The following is a 16969-nucleotide window of genomic DNA, read 5'->3' on the forward strand; positions in this document are numbered from 1 at the left end:
CACACTCCTTCTGTATTCTGCCCAGAGACTCTACACATTGAGGTCACGGCTGGATCTGCTCTGTTCTGCCTTTTTTCCCCTGTTCTCTCATGGTTCACAGCATTAAATCTCTGAGGAGAAACAGGAGACTCCTTTGGAGCTTCTCAGTATCTCCGTTAAAAATGTTGTCCCCAGATGGTGTTTCTGCCTCTGGGCACTGGGCAATCTGGTGAAACAGAAGCGGTTATCACAGTCTGTGGAAGGCACTTCCATCTCAGCCAGTTCTTCTGTCATTTTGGAGATGCACCAGAAAGGGTACCGATTGTCCCCCAACAATCCCTGACAGCCCCACTCTCCATGTGGAGATGCTCGATCTACCACCTCACCCTGCCCACCACCCACCCTCACCCTCTTTTTCTCTCACACAGACACCCACCCTCCCCTCTACCTTCATTTCTGAGGTTGGAAAGCAGGAAAGCCAGACAGTTCAACTGTCAACCTTTAGGAATGGGGAAACTTCCTTTTGACCCCTTAGCCTCCAGATACCTGTTTCTAGCTTATTTTGCCCAGCTTGAATCCTTGGCTTAGTGCCTTTTGTTTCCTGTGCGGTTTTTGCTTGAAGGAATTTCTCCTTCATTGCGCTGTCCCTGAGGCTCCGTGCGTCTGTGTTACAGGTGCAGTCACTGCAGGATGTGGTTTTGGAGAAGGAGACTAGCCTGGCGACTCGAGAGAAGCAGCTGGTACAGGATCTGGAGGAGTCCCGAGCAGGCGAGCAGTGCTTGAGGGACTCTCTGCACATGTTGGAGGCTGAGATATCTGAACTGCATTTGAGGCTCTGTAGCACGGAGAACAGAGCGAAGGCGTTGGCCACAGAGTGTCAGCAGGCGGACAGTGCCCACCGGGAAGCCCGCTCACAGCTGGACAAGCTGCACTTGGTTCTGCGCCGCATGATCTGTGACAGCAGAGACTTAGTCACTGGGAGTTCAGGCAAGTGTGGGAGGCTGGGTGAACACGTCTCTAGAGCACAGACAGGAGAGCAGTCGGAGGGAGGAGTGGTTCTTTGTAATCCTGATATGATAGACGCATCCTTTCAGTGTAGGCTGACTCAAGCCTTGGGAACTCTTGAAAGCCTGACATCCCTGCAGAGAGACAGGTCCATGTTTGCACATGGAGAAATGACCAGCATCAAAATGAAATAGGGCCCAAGTCACATCAGTCGTAGGGCATACATGTTCTTCCTTGGGGCAGCGCTGACAGTAGTGGTCATCAAATTAACGTTAGCCTGTGGCACATGTTTTGCTGTAACATGAGCTCTAGAATGATGTCAAAGGCACTGCCACCTTCTCCTGGGTATAAAGCAGCCTTGTTTGTTGGAGACCCTTCAATTAAAGCTTGGAACAGAATGGCTTCTTTCTTCAGAACAGGGTCATGTTTCTCAGGCCAGGGACCTCCCTGCAGAGCTCACAGTGGACAGAGTCGCAGCAGCCCTACAAGATCTGCGTCAGCACCTGAAGCAGACTCAGCAAGATCTGGTAACGTGTACCTAGCACACCCAGAAATCTTGTCCTGCTGGACTGAACAGACAGGCTGAGTGCCAAAGCCAGAGCGGGCGTAAATTCTCATAGGCCAGGTTGGCTTGCCATGGGGAGAAGGGACAATCCTGATCACATCTACCATTACTGTCCAGCTGCCCTCTCCCACCTTGGCTATTTCTGCCTTAGTGTTTGTGCCTCTTTGTCTCCTGCCAGCAGTGGCTCTGTGAGATGATACTTCTCTTCTTCAATCTTGCAGAATGATGCAAGGCAGAAGATACAGGACTTGGAGCTGGAGCTGAGCAAGAGGCAAGCGGAGAGGGACCATTTTAGTGCTCACAGTCAGGAGCTGCAGACACAGTTGGCTCAAAGTCGGGAAGGTACAGCTTCTCCTTTCCAACCTACTGGTCCTGTCCTGTCTCACCAGCAGGATCTCTGATACCACACAGTGGAAAAGTGCAGTGCCTGGAGATGGGAAGAGGAGAAAAACAACATGTGTGAGACTAATCTATAAAACTATCAGTGAAAGCTTTTAATAGAGATAGATGCAGTGGCTGGCAGTGCATCCAACTGTGCTCCTGGTGATACATGTGCCGAGGTGATGCCTTTCAGGTCACATGTCCCTGCTCAGTATGTGTAGCTTGATGCCTCACAGCATCTTTCCTCCATATGCTCTTTACAAGCACCAAGTTGCCAAAAGCCATGTTTTTATTGACTTCCTTTGCCTCTTACATGGCAGATTCACAGAGTATTAGTTCAGTGTTGAGCTCCTGTGTTAACTGCATCCCTTCTGCTGCTGCTTTTCCTGGTTCTCTGGTACCTAGTGCTTCTGCATCTTTCTTACGTGTTTTCTTGCTGATATTGATTTGGTGTCTGTTTGCTAGCCACTTCTTACTTATGCCTTTGCTAATGTGTTCACATTTGGTTTATCTCTAAACAGATTTTCACGTGTAACTAGTCACCTCTTCCTCTCCAGGCCATCCCAGAGCCTCCAGGGCTATTGGCCTCTCTATGTCATAGCTGGACAAGCATCCCTGCTCCTTCCTCTGTCATTGCTTTCCCACTCTCCACATCAGGACGGTTTTCCTTGTCTCAGACAACAGGAACAGGGAGGTGTGGGCATGGCTCATTGCCTTCCCCACAGGCTCCTGCCTGCTCATGTCGCGCCTTTACCTGTTCAGTATTTCTTTATGATCCCTCTCTGAGATGGAACTGCTGATCATTTTTCAAACTCTTTACAGGAGAGTTTTCCAGGCTTTAGATCATTACTTTTTCTGGAACATCTGTAGTTTTTACTACATATGTTACATATGATAACAGCTTATATACTTCAAATTCTGCCACTAGATGGATCCTGCCTGTCCCATTAGTCAGTTCTTTCCCTCTTTAGTCCTTGTCACTTAGTTTCAGCTATTAGTTTAGTTTTAGATCCTGTCTATCTGTAGTCCTTCTGGTTTCAGGTCTGGTGTGATGCTCCATTGTTCTTGCCTTGCTGTTGGCCTAGTATCACTGAATATTTCCTTTCTTTTTTTTTTTTGCCAGTGCACAACGTATTCCCCTAGCACTCTATTGGACAAATACCAAAGTACATCTTCAAGCACAACATTGACATCTGTTCTTTTCTCTAAAATGTCTTTAAGTCTTTCCGGTCAATTAACTGTGCCATAGTCTTCACTTTCGCTTCTTTTTCCTTTAGGACACTAGATCTGACTCTCACCTGTCGTCTCTGTCCTTGTTTCATCTCTGTCGGTTCAACCTGCTTCTAACACTGTGGGTGATGTGCTGCCACACCCTTAGCCCTGGCCTTTCAACAGAAAGAAGAGCAAACACATTTTTTGTATTCTTCTAACCCTTGCCACTTTCATTCTTCTTTTTTTCTCTGCCTGAAAGGTTCCTTTATTTATGTCTGCTTTGAGAGTCCTTGTGGGCTTAGGGCCTGGAAAATACAGACAGGCAGTTAAGTTTTCTCTGTAGGATGCAAATGAGTTTGGTTTTGCTTTGCTTTTCACCTTCTCCTTCACCTTTACTGCTTCAGAGACACAGATGGCAGAACGCAAGAAGAACTCTCTAGAAGCTGCCTTGCAGGAAAAGGCTGCTGCTCTAAAGGAGGAGGCTGTGACTCTACATCAAGAGGTGGCATCTTTGGAAAGGAAACTCGAGAGCACTGAGAAGCAAAGAAAGGATGTCCTGGTGAGGCTGGCAGATGCTGCGAAGGGCCATGTCTTACATATTTTTTGGCCTTCTGTTAATAATTCTAAGGAGCAGCTTTTTCCAGTGGAGAGCTGATTTTTGGTGGTCTTGTACAGGTTCTGTCCAAATCTTAGAAGCTACAGAGTACTCAGATGCTGACCAAGTTTCCTCCATTGTCCCCTTCCTTCCACTCATCATTCGTTGTTTCCCAGACTGTTGCTTTCCTGCCAGGCCCTGGAGCTGAGTTAGCAGGGTCATCACCTTGGGTAAGAGAAGACAGTCCAGAAAGGAGAGGTCACGAAGATGACCAGTGTCACAGACTATGTGGAGACACCACAGACCATGAAAAGAGCAGAAGAATGTAGTTTATACCAGTGGCTGTTTTTTGGTTTCACTTTTCCAGTTGCATTCTTCTGAATAAGTGGGAAAAGATGCCATAGTCGTAAAAACTCAGTTATGATTCAGGGTGTTTGTTTTCCTCGGTTCTGAAGATTTCTGCCCTTGAATCTTAAGTCAAAGTAATTTTCAAACTTGTCTCTATTTACATTGCATGGTTTGGGTGTTTATATGTGTCCAAATCCCTAGTTAGATTTCTACATATCTGGATCTGGAAAAAGGGGTGAGAAGACAAAGTTTGCTAATAATAGAAAGCTGTTTGACATTGCCCACCCGAGAGCAGACAGTAAGGAAAACATACAGAAATTTGAAAAACAAAAGTGCGGATCCAGCTAAATATGTATGCCTGCAAGGGGAAAACTAGTCCTGATTTCAAACACAGAATGACAGAGTGTGGTCTGGCCATTACTCCTTCAAGAGGGGACAGTGGGGTTCTAGAGGATGGTGCCATGAAAACTCCACGCAGTAGAGGGCCAAACAAACCCCCCCAAAATGGGAAATCAAATGTTGGGGTTTTTCTTTCTTCCCTTCCTCCCTAACACAGAGAACATCACCATGCCCCTGCCCAAATCATGTTAGTCTGGACTTTAAATCCTGGCTGCCGCTCAGGCGGCTCCTCCCCGCAGGAACACACTAGAGCTAGAGGAGGGTCAGGGAAGGGCACAAAGGAAGGTGGGACAGGCTGAGTGAGCTGGGAAAGCCGGAGCTGGAGGGTGGTGCAGGAAAGGTCTGAACAGCCGGAGAGGCAGGAGAGAGCGGGCAGCCCTGGGCTGACACTGAACAGGAGTGCAAACCCCATAGGAAAAGCAAACATCTATAGGTGGAATGACCTGACCTTTTTCTTGCTGTTTTGCAGCATGAACGGGACAGGCTGGAAGCAGTTAAAGAAAAGCTGGTATGGGAGATGAAACTTCTTCAGGAGTCAGTCACAGCCTCTGAGACCCGAGCAAACACAGCAACAGATATGAGCCACTGCCTTGAACAAGAACTTCAAACTACTTTGTCTGTCTTAAAAATGAAAAATGAGGAGGTGGAAATGCAGTGGCAGAAAATCCAGATGCTGGAGAAAGAGGCAGCAGAGGGAAAAGCTTTGCAGGAGACTCTCACTCATATGAATGCCGTCTTGTCAGAGAGGGAGGGAGAAAAGCAGTTGTACCAGGAACAGGTGAGAATGCTGGAAAAGCAGAAAGAAATGCACAGAACTACTCTCGATCAGGTTATGAAGGACATGGCAGAGAAAAACCAGCAGGTGGAATCCCAGCAAGACCAGATCCGGGAGCTGCAGAAGCAGCAGGAATTGCAGAGGACGGTTGTAAGCAAGATGAGCAAAGAGCTGGAGGAGAGAGACCAGGAGATCAGATCCCAGCAAGAACAGGTAGCGGAGCTGGAGAAGCAGTTAGAATCACAGAGGACTGCTGTCAGTAAAATGACCAAAGAGCTGGAGAAGAGAGACCAGGAGATCAAATTCCAGGAGGGGAAAATAATGATTCTAGAACAACACGGTGCATCACAAGTGAAAAATCTGCTCATGGATCTTGATCATATGAAAGAAAACTTGAAGGTAAAAAATTCAGAGCTTATGTCTCTGACTCAGCAGATCCAAGAACTGGAAGCAGAAAGAGAACAGGCAAAATCTCTGCACGCAAGCCTTGAACACGTGAGGGCAGTTCTTAAGGACAGAGAGAGTGAGTGTGATTCTCTAAAGAATCAGTTAAGACTCTTGCAGCAGTACAAGGAACAGCAAGAGGGGCATCTCCAAGAGCTTCATGGTCAAGTAGAAAATATGACACTTTCTTTAGCTAAAAGAGATCAAGAACTTGAGTCACAACAAAAGCAAAGCCAGGAAGCTGAAGAAGTCATGGAAATGCAGTTAAGGACTGTCCATGACCAACTGGAGCAGACCTTAGAAACCTTAAAACAAAAGGACAGACTCATAGACATCCAAAAGCAACAAAGAAGGAGCTATGAGGAAAAAACAGAACAACAGATAAATGTCTTACACAGAGACTTAGAATACACTAAGGCAATACTGAAAGAAAAGGATTTCCTGATTGAATCTCAGAAGGAAGTGATCGAGACCCTCCAAAATCAAGAACACGACTCTGAACAGCAGAAGGAAATTCTGCAGCATCTTCAAGTGGCACTAAAGGAACAAGAGCAAGAAATTTTATCACTTAGAAAGCAATGTGAGGCATACAAGGAAAAGGAGGAAGAGCATGAAGGTGAGCAAAGAAATCTTCAAGCAGCAGAACTGACTCTAAAAGAAAGAGAAAGAAAGATAGAGGTTCTGGAGGAGGTTGTCTCTAAGCTTCAGCAGGAAAAGGAGGAGGCAGCAATGCAGACCAAAGCCATAAGGCAAAAACTAGAATGTGCTGAGTCTTCTTTAGAAGCTAGAGATCAAGAGATAGTATCTTTGCAAGAACATGTCCAGGACCTTCAAGAGCAGAAGGAGTTGGAAGGCAAGCAGGCTAAGAGTCTGCAGCAGGATCTAGACAAAATGAGCCAAATATTGAAGGAGAACTGTTTGGAGTTCCTTCAGCAGACAGAGCAAATTAACGTGTTCCAGCTTTGTGAAGAAAACATTAAAATAGCACTAACATCATGCCAGAAGCAAGTCAATCTGCTTGAGGAAGTGATGAGGAAGAGAAATGAAGGCAATGAAGAAGAACTGAAGACCCTGCAGAATCTCCAGGTCAGGCTAAGCAAGAAGACTGAAGAGGTTAGACACCACAGAGAGCAGGAGAAGCTCCTGGAAGAAGTCTGGCCTGAGAGGGGACAAGAGACCAAGGTTCAAGGTGAGCAAAGAGAGTTAGAAGAGGAAATAAGAGCTCTTCGGGAAGAACTCCAGCATGTTCAGCAGACTCTTCCAAAGAAGGATGAAGAGCTCAAGCACCAGAGAGACAGAGTCAGGTATTTAGAGAAGACTCTGACAGGGAGAGAACAAGACCTTAGGAGGCAGAGTGACCTCCTGAAACAATTAACATCAGCTCTGCGATGGAAAGATGACGGGGAGACCCTGAAGAAACAAATCCAGAGACTCCAAAAGTGGGAGGAAGAGGAGGCAGAGAAGAGGCAAGTTGTCCAGGAGAGAGACGGTCTCTTGAGGAGGCAGAAGGAGCTGACCCAACAGCTGGAAGACGAGAGGAAAGCAAAGGGGGAAGAACTGGAGCGTGTGGCTGCTCTTTTGAAGCAGACTGAAAGCAGAGAACTGGAGTGGCAGCAGAAGGCACAAGCACTGACTCTTGCCCTCACCAAGAGTGAAATGGCCAGTGGCACTCTGAGGGAAGAAGTAGCCGTCCTGCAGAATATGGTTTCGGAGAGGGACACGGACCGGTTTCATCATCAGGTAGGCACTCAAGTGACCATCAGCCAACTAAAATGTCTCTCAAGGATTCTAAAGATGTTTCCCATAAAGACATGGGAATATATATTCCCGTCAAAACTCAGGTGGAAGAACGGTGTTTATGTAATGTGTAAAAAGGGACAGACCACCTGGGAGGAATATAAGGCAGCCATTAGGGTAGGCAGGGATGTGGCGAGGAAGGCCAAGCTCCACTTGGAATTAAATACGGCCAGGGATGTCAAAGACAACAAGAAGGGTTTCTTCAAGTACATCAGGAGCAAAAGGAAGGTTGTTAAAAATGTAGGTCCACTGCTGAATGAGGAGAGTGTCCTGGTGACAGATGACACAGAGAAGGCAGAGTTACTGAATGCCTTCTTTGCTTCCATCTTTAATCCTTTAATGCTAAAACCGGCCCTCAGGAATCCCAGAGCCTAGAGATAGGAGAGAAAGTCTGGAAAAAGAAAGACTTTTGCTTGGTTGAGGAGGATCAGGTTAGAGATAGTTTAGACAATCTGGACATCCACAAATCCATGGGCCCTGAAGGGGTGCACTCATGAGTGCTGAGAGAATTGGCAGATGTTATTGCAAAGCTGCTCTCTATCATCTTTGAAAGGTCTTGGAGAACGGGAGAGGTGCCTGAGGACTGGAGGAAAGCCAACGTCACTCCAGCCTTCAAAAAGGGAAAGAAGGATGACCCAGGAAACTACAGGCCAGTCAGCCTCAGCTCCATCCCTGGAAAGGCGATGGAACAACTTATTCTGGATGTCATCTCCAACCATATGGAGGAAAATAAGGTTATCAGGAGTAGTCAGCATGGGTTCACCAAAGGGAAATCATGTTTGACCAACTTGATAGCCTTCTGTGATGGCATGACTGGCTGAGTAGATGAGGGAAGAGCAGTGGACATTGTCTACCGTGGCTTCAGCAAGGCTTTTGGCACCATCTCTCACAACATCTTCATAAACAAGCTCAGGAAGTGCGGGCTGGATGAATGCACAGTGAGAGGGATCATGAGCTGGTTGGACGGCAGAGCTCAGAGGGTGCAGAGTCTGGTTGGAGGCCTGTAGTTAGTGGGATTCCCCAGGGGTCAGTGTTTGGTCCAGTCCTGTTCAACCTGTTCATCAATGACCTGAATGAAGAGACCGAGTGCACCCCCAGCAAGTTTACTGGTGACACCAAACTGGGAGGAAGGACAGACACACCAGAAGGCTGTGCTGCCATCCAGAGACCTGGGCAGGCTGGAGGACTGGGTAGAGAAGAACCTAATGAAGTTCAACAAGGGCAAGTGCAGGGTCCTGCACCTGGGGAGGAACAACCCCAGGCACCAGTACAGATTGGGGGGACCTGCTGGAAAGCAGCTCTGCAGAGAAGGACTTGGGAGTTCTGGTCGACAACAGGGTGACCATGAGTCACCAATGTGCCCTTGTGGCCAAGCGGCCAATGGTACCTGGAGTGCGTGAGGAAGAGTGTGACCAGCAGGTCAAGGGAGGTTGTTCCTCCCCCTCTGCTCTGCCCTGGTGAGGCCACATCTGGAGTGTCCAGTTCTGGGCTCCCCAGTTTAAGAAGGACAAGGAACTCCAGTGGAGGCTACAAAGATGATGAGGGGTCTGGAGCATCTTTCTGATGAGGAGAGACTGAGAGAGCTGGGGCTGTTCAGCTGGAGAAGAGAAGTTGAGAGGGATCTTACTTATGTTGATAAATATCTGAAGGGTGGGTGTCAAGAGGATGGACCAGACTTTTCAGTGGTGTCCAACGATAGGATTAGGGGGCAACGGGCACAGACTGAAGCACAGGAGGTTCTGTCTAAACATGAAGAGAAACTTTACTGTGAGGTGCCAGATCCTGGACCAGGCTGCCCAGAGTGGGTGTGGAGTCTCCTACCTGGACGTAATCCTGTGTGATCTCCTCTGGTGAATCTGCTTTAGCAGGTGGGTTGGACTAGATGATCTCCAGAGGTCCCTTCCAACCGCAACCAGTCTGTGATTCTGTGATAACTACCCGACCTGCTTGGCCGAAGCCCCCGTGAGCGCAGCCAGCGGGCTGGCCTGTCTGTGCAGGGCGCTCAGACACCGTTCACCTGCTGGAATGTTTTCTGCCCAGCCCACAACTACTGACAGAACGAGGGGGCTTGATGTTAAAATTAACTCCAGTCCCACAGCTGGGGCTGGGTCGTTGGTTCTCTCCTGTCTGGGCACGCTTGGCCAGCGTGTCCTGCTGAGGATTTGGCACGGGAAGGAAAGGGCACGGTTGACCACACTAGCGTACGGAACTGGGTAGAATTTTATACCGATGGCTGAACAGCAGCAACACTGATGGTGCTTAGAGGATGCTTTCAGAGATGGAGATTTCTGGGAACAGCTTTTCCACTGTATTAAAAATAATGGAATTGGTACCGTTGCCTGATCTGGTTAAAGGCTTCATTGCCATTGCGGATGTACTTGTGCCACAGCCCAAAAAGCAGGAAGGCAAATGAGTGTGGATTTCTCCCAAGTGATGTGGCTCAGGTACTGCCAGTGGAACTGCTGCAACAGCCTGGGCTGCAAACTTGCCTGGGACTCTGCCAACACTTTTAGCATTATGTTAGTATACAGACATACGAAGATGCTACTGATACAGTACTGTATTTATGCATTACACATTTACACATTCTTGAGAAATATCACTACCAACCTCGTCATGATGGTGACAGATATTGTGATCTGTTGATGGGAAGCGGAGGAGTGACAAGGGCAGGAGACATGAAAACAATGGGAGACTTCAGTTGCATCCCTATATTAATACTAATACTGATGGATCAGGTACACAACAGCGTAAGATCAGGTAATGCAGTTGCACCCATGTAGATCAGTACAGTGCCAATACCAAGGTCACATTTATAGGTGTGTCAGAGGTTGCTTCAAGGAGCAGATCCTCAAGAAACCCACGAGAGGCAAGTGGCTCTTGAGTAGGTTCAGATCAGTGCGCAGGCCTTGGTTGATAATGTAATTTTTTTCAAAGAGCAGTTCTGTATTGATGATGTAACAGGAAAAGGGAACAGAGAACAAAACCTCAGTATTTTATCACTGCAGCAACACATGGTTCACCCACATCTTGCATATTGTTTGGTTGTGCAAGGACAGAGAGTAGAGCTATAGATAGGAGAATATACAGTGAAGGTCAGAGAGGATGAACAAGGTGTTAAATAGCTTCCCTAATAGGAACAGTAAATGTGGAAGTCTTCATGATGGAAAAGAGATGACTGAGAGGGAGCTGGAAATACTCTGGACCTTTGGAATAGGCAATTAATGGTTCCAGTCTCTCTCAAAGCCAGAACGAGGGACACTGAACCGAACTAGCAGGAAGCATGTCCAGAACAAACAATTCCATTTCTCCCGGGTGATGTGGAGGGGGCCCCTAGGAAGAGAGTTTGGGGTTGTTTTGGGCTGTGGACCAGGGGGAGAAGAAGGGACTTGGCACCATCCAGTCTTGAGCCCGCTCACTCTCCCCAGCTTGTTCATTCTGGCCCTTGTAAGCTGCGTGTGGCACCAGCTCCATCATCTCCTCTCTGAATCCCCAGCAGGCTGCTGCAGAAGGGGAGCAGCTCTCCTGGCTCTCAGAGAAGAGACTCCTGTCGCAGCGGCTGGAACGTCTGCAGGGAGCAGTTGCAAGGCTGGAACTTGAGAAGACGGAGCTGCAGCAACTCAACGCTGAGCTCAGGAGGACCCTGGAGCAGGTAAAACAGGCTTTCCCTGCCTCTGCAAAGCCTCCCGGTGCTCTGGAACACCACACATTTCCCAGACAGCACTTTGGAGTCCTCTGCTGGTTTCCTGCCCTCTCCCCCTTCCCCCTGTGGACACTCACTTTCTATTTTCTCTCCCTTCTGGCACCCCATTGCCTTCACAAATGCACATTCACTGGGGTACCACCCTTCTCGCCCCAGTGTCCCCATCCACACACACTGGACTCTCTCTGGCCCTTTCTCCTCCATAGTCTGCTTCGAGTGTGTTTTGCCCCAACGTTCTCAGGTGCAAGTGACAGTCTCTGAGCAGAAATCTCCTTGTCCTGATGTGCAGAGGTGCTTTTGCTCCTCGTTTGGTGGCAGGAGTCTGTGACCCTTTCTCCTTCCCCACGTGCAGGTGGAACGTGAACGAAGGAGACTGAAGAGATATTGCCGTGGTCGGTCGCTGCCAGACGCGTGCGGATTTTCTTTCTCTGACCAGCAGAAGGTGCCGGCTTCTAGACAGGTGAGAACAGAATCGCACTGGGTGGCAGGAGGGTCTGGCCATAGGGAGGAACGATGGCAAATCCCAGTGGCAGCAGCCCCCCAGTAGAGACTTCATAAAACTCAGATATAGGCCACGGCCTTGACCAAACTGGAGACAAAAAGAAATCCTTGTGTTTTCTTCCCAGGAGGAGTCTCACACGTGCTGCAGTTGTCGCTTGGCCGAGGTCCAGCAGCAGGTGAGGAGCAGGAAACTCATCCAGAGCTGCCTTGGCCGGACTGATGGGCACAGCGTTGCACACGCTGCAGCCCCAGTTTGGTTTGGCCGTCAGGAAGGGAGTGCAGCAGCAGGGTCAGACACAGCTGTTGGCCATGGCCAAACAACATTGTTCACCTGGGTCTGGGCTCTGACTTGCCTGAAGGTCAGGCAGGGTGGGAGAGGGACTGGAGGAACTGCAGAAACTGGAACTCACCAGAAAATAGAAAATATTCTAAGGGGGATCCCTTTGAGTCTTCCTCATCGTGTTGACTATTCCTGTTTTCCCGTGGCTCAATTAACAGCGCATCTGCATCATGTCAGAGCTCCAGGGATCTGAGGCAGTGCCAGAGCTTGGAGCCTTCAGGCACTTGGTAGTCTCGTATTGCTCCTCTGTGCTGATTGTGATCCCAATATGGGGCTGAGGCAGAGACCTGAGCACTGTATGGACATTTGTTTTATCACTGTCCCGAGCTGTTTTCCCCCAAACAGCAAAGCCCGGAGCACTGCTCCCAGCGCTGCCCGATCCTCCGCTCCACAGCGGGCAGAGGGAACATCCCAGAGCTGCTGTGGCTGCGCTGCAAATGTTCCAGGAGCTGAGAGCAGATGGGGCTCTCTATCTCAGTTCAGGGTGACTCTGGGAACCCGTTGCTGCCCGTTGCAGAAGGACAAAGTGTTTGTCAGGGCTGGAGTTAGAGGGCGCGTCTTCCCTGCCGGCCGGTTCCGTGGAGCTACGGCTGGTCCTGACGGCGTGGGCTTGTCTGAGCTCGGCCTTTTGCCTCTTTCAGGTGTCCCTCCTGCAGACGCAGCTGGCGCAAGAACGAAAATACAAGCAAGACTATATTGAGAGCTGTGCAAAGACCAGCCAGGAGCTCTCGGACCTTCACCAAGAGCTTTCGGCCTCCCTAGCAGCTGTGGCCAGGGAACCCAAAGCTGCTGTTCTGGAAGCAGAAACTTGGAAGCTTGATCGGTCTCTGAACCTTAACTTGGCACTACTATCTCTGGACCATCAGTGTCCTGAGAGACAGCCACTGCATTCAACAGCCAGGCCCACCACAGGCGATGACCTGAGGTGACAGCACCAGTGTACAGCAAAAGGCCTCGGCAGGGACCAAGTTGGGGACCTGCTGTAGCAGGTGAACTGTGGCAGGGGCTTGGCTCAAGGTATGAGTCCCGCAGTAAGATACGAGTTCAGAGCCCCGTATTTACTGCAGGTTCCCCAGCAGAAGCACTGATGAGACAAAACTGGTGCTGCCTTGTGCAAATGGGGTCATTTGTAGGCTTGGAAAAGCAGGGTGAACCTGATGAGCAGGTAAAATTTCTTCCTTTACCAAAGAACTCCCTGACAGCATGTCTCACCACTCTCCACACAGCCTCCACATGAGGTTCTTCCTGTCTGTCTCCGTACTGTTGGCAAAGACTTTTTGTCTGGTTTTATTTTTTCAATACACTTATTTCTCCATAACACTGCACAGGCTCTGAGCAGAAATCTCCTTGCAATGATCTCCTGCTGCTCCTCTGCTTTCTGCAGCAGCTGCTCCAGCTGGGCTTTCTCTGCACAGAGCTCTGACTTGGTTCTTTCACACCAGCTCAGCTGCTCCTGCTCACAGACTCTTGCTCTCTCCATCTCGGCCACTTTCCCTGACACAACTTCATTCTCTTGCTCCAGCTACAATCACAGCAGCAGAGAGGAAATAAAAGACAGGAACATTTCCCAGGAAGGAGCTTTGCCTTGGACCCGAAAAGGAACAACATTTCCACATCCAGCCAGTCCTACTGCTGGAAGGCAAGAAGGCTGAGAAGCAGCAGCAGCTGGAGACAAACACCTGGCAAGAGCTTTGGCAGCTCTGCTCACCTGCAGCACAAGGCTGTTCAGCTGCACTTTCTCCACTGCAAGAGCTTCATTGATACTGCTCATGTTGGCTGCTGCAACACGCAGATCAGCTATTTCAGCACTCAGCTGCTTCTGAGCCCTTGTCAACTTTGCCACCGACTGCAGAGATAAGAGAACAATTTCTGTGACCTGAGATGAGGAATGAATAGCAACACATGCTAAAACATCTAGGAATGATGAAAACTAAGATAAAATAGGAACAAAGCCTATGCTCCAAAAATACCTCTAGTACGAAAGTGCTCAGCCTCCAATGGTCAGCTGAGCAGAACACAGCACCTCCTCATTCATGAACCAGCCAAGAGGGAAAACACGGCAAGTCTTGTCTTTTCTAGATACAATAGGGGTTAAAGTTTATCAGTTCTCAAGTCTTCCAGTTAGATATACTGGACATGTGAAGATGGATGGGTGGATGGATGGATGGATGGATAAATATTGCACTAAGCCAGCAGAGCCAGACCTTTCTCTTCAGTTATCTAAAGACATAAAACCAGCTTCCTTCAGTTTCCAAATTATGTTTCCTTCAGTGCCTGAGGATTATGAGAAACCAAAAGGAATGCAGAGTTTTACTTAATGACTGTGCAGAACAACTTTCAGCTACTTTGGGTACCTATGTATAAACATGGAACCAACAGCAAAAGAACATGAGACCAAAGGTTATATACAAGTATAGACAAACATCCATGCAACGAGCAATAAGGGAAGCAAAATCATCTCACTGGGATTTAACATTCTTGAAAGCAGAAATGAAACAAAATAAAAAGGACAAAATAACTTTTTTTCTCACGAGTGGATAATTTTTTTTTTAAACAGTTTTTCAGCATTTCCAGTGTTTCTAGTTCTTTCAGACACGTGAATATTGCATAAAGACAGGAAGAAGAACTTGTGTTAAACCAAGTGAAATGTCCAGCACTTACTTTGCAAATAAAGATTACCAGGAGACCTTCAGAGGTCTTTGGGGCATGAAGATTACCATGGTATAAGGATATTTAATTTTATGAAAAACCCTCAGGACATTTAGAATGCCAAACACAAGTGAAATGTGGTTTTAATCTATTTCAGCAGATGTTACCCTGTGATGAGATAACGCACTTGCATCTCTTAAGAGTGTGAGATTCATAGGCTACCTACTTAACTTTCCCAGCCAGTTTTATCTTCCGATAAGATGTAGAAAGCAGTTTACAAGTCTGGGAGAATTTGTCAAGGATGCTGAAGTCAAAGAAAACAGTATTGGTAGAAACCAAGAAGGAGGTTCCTATTTAATTAAAGATTGATAAAAGGAAAAATGAAGTATCTAAAGCAGTCATTCCAAAATACACTATTACTCAATTTCTGGTTTATAAAATGTGGATTTCTGTTTGCTTTGAAATTTTGTATGTCTTTTTGCATATTTATCTACAGCTTTGATTTTTCCAGGCATGGTCAAGTGTTTCTTCAGGACCAAGACTCTTGGAGCCAGACAACTGGAACATTTCTGTTGTGTTCTCCCACTGTCCTGGTTTTGTTAAAAACAAGTTTCTCTTTTAGTGAATTTCCCTGTCAGCTGTCGTCTTCTTACTAACTGCACCTTCCTGAAAAGCTAGATACATGTTTTGGTAGACATAGCAATCTCCTGAGATGTGCAACCAGGAGGTGAACTGAAACTCACCAACTAAGTATTCCATCCCCTTCACGTCATACTTCATATAAAAGTGGGGGATCACGAGGATCTCATCCCTTTTCCTTATGGCCGACATTGGGAGAGGACCTTGCGAGTTGTCCCTGCGAACTGAGGCCCAGTGACAGACTGAATCCAGCTCCGGTTGGCTGCAGAGTCCAGTCCAGGACTTCAGGTGCTGGCCCCACATCTGCCGGAGCAGTTACTGGGACTTTGAAGATTGGTTTTGTATATTTTGTATTATTTTCTCTATTTTATTAGTAGCATTAGTAAAACATTTTTAATTTTTCCAGCTCTCTTCTCTCTATCCTTCTTTCCCTCCCAATTGCCTGTCTTTAGTGGGAAGGGGGAATAGGGATGGACTAAAGGGGGAAAGCAGGGGAAGAGGGGGTTAACAATACATCTGCCACGGTTTATTGTCACCCCGCAATCAAACCTCGACAGATAATTGGTGCCAAATGTGGGGCAGAGAGAGAGTTAAAATTTGGCACTAAAAAGGGGTAAATTTGGAGATTTTTTGCTCTCCCAGTGCTCTGACGTACCTTTCAGTTTTCTTGGCATGGTGCCAACCCATAGAGTTGTGAGACTCGCGGGTCTGTGTGTTTTGGACGTTATCGAGTGGTATTAAGGCAGAGTGAATTACATTGGTTTAAAGATGCTGTGGCATAAGTTGTGTCGGCTATTTTCTACATTGTGTTCTGTGGTCCCATACCTGTGTTGGGCTTATTTTATGAATCCATGTGTACATTTTATAACAACAGGAAACTGGACGATGGTTATGATTATACTGTGTGGTTTGGTACTCGTTTACTTCATTATACTGCAGCCGATAATGAATTTCTACTCGTTTCTGCTTTACCTTGAAAAACCTTCGGGAGATATCAAAGAGCAATACAGCTATGCGTTTGCTAATTGGACGAGTGAATCTTTAGAAAGGCTGACTAACAATACTTTCACTTTTTCGCTAGGACAGATTACAAATGTTTTTGAGAGCTTAGAGTATCCTTGGAGCTTTGATAGAACTGTGATGGTGCTATTTGGCTTGCTGAATGTGTGTCTGTGTTACTGTTAAGAGAAACGAGGTTAAATAGGAGGTTTGCGTCTCTTTTGAGTCCTGAGACTTGCGTTGCGTCTGCTGAAGCTTTAGCAAAAAGCACTCCAAGCCGCTCGAAACGAAAGGCAGCCAAAGCGGCCCCCCCGCGAGACTCGGATAGCGCAGCTTCAGAAACTGATAAGGGGATCACAGCTTCTGCAGAGATCCAGTCGGCCAAGGTCACTGGCTGGCTGGCTGCAGACACTGTTAGTCCTCCAGCCTCAAAGGCTAACAAGGCTCCTCCCTCCTCACTTACTGGGCACTGTTGCTGTTGTAACCATAACAACCACTGTGATTATGCCAATGCCAGTGACAGTCATTCAGACTCTGGAAATAAATCAAGAGATGGTGAGCCCATATCTGCATCAGTTGCCGGTTGTAAGAAAGTCACAAGAAAGACGACTCGCGCTGCAGCTGATGGCGAAGGGCTA

General features: G+C 47.7%; 1 protein-coding gene across 7 annotated transcripts in view; it reads left to right on the plus strand.

Moving 5' to 3' along the window:
* The window catches only part of CEP250 (centrosomal protein 250), a 34605-nt gene extending 19531 nt beyond the window's left edge, over positions 1 to 15074 (plus strand). For 3 of the 7 annotated variants that reach the window (XM_065645438.1, XM_065645441.1, XM_065645440.1), the window contains 9 exons: positions 654 to 966; positions 1399 to 1511; positions 1771 to 1891; positions 3547 to 3701; positions 4954 to 7443; positions 10997 to 11152; positions 11556 to 11663; positions 11830 to 11880; positions 12686 to 15074. In XM_065645438.1, the coding sequence (XP_065501510.1) occupies positions 654 to 966; positions 1399 to 1511; positions 1771 to 1891; positions 3547 to 3701; positions 4954 to 7443; positions 10997 to 11152; positions 11556 to 11663; positions 11830 to 11880; positions 12686 to 12973 (3795 nt within the window). In that variant the 3' untranslated portion in view covers positions 12974 to 15074. The remainder of the gene's footprint in view (positions 1 to 653; positions 967 to 1398; positions 1512 to 1770; positions 1892 to 3546; positions 3702 to 4953; positions 7444 to 10996; positions 11153 to 11555; positions 11664 to 11829; positions 11881 to 12685) is intronic. The other 4 variants (XR_010607031.1, XR_010607032.1, XM_065645439.1 and 1 more) reach the window with 4 other exon arrangements.
* The last annotated feature ends 1895 nt before the right edge of the window (positions 15075 to 16969 follow it).

Source organism: Caloenas nicobarica, chromosome 15, assembly GCF_036013445.1.
Source record: "Caloenas nicobarica isolate bCalNic1 chromosome 15, bCalNic1.hap1, whole genome shotgun sequence".
Lineage (NCBI taxonomy): Eukaryota > Metazoa > Chordata > Aves > Columbiformes > Columbidae > Caloenas > Caloenas nicobarica.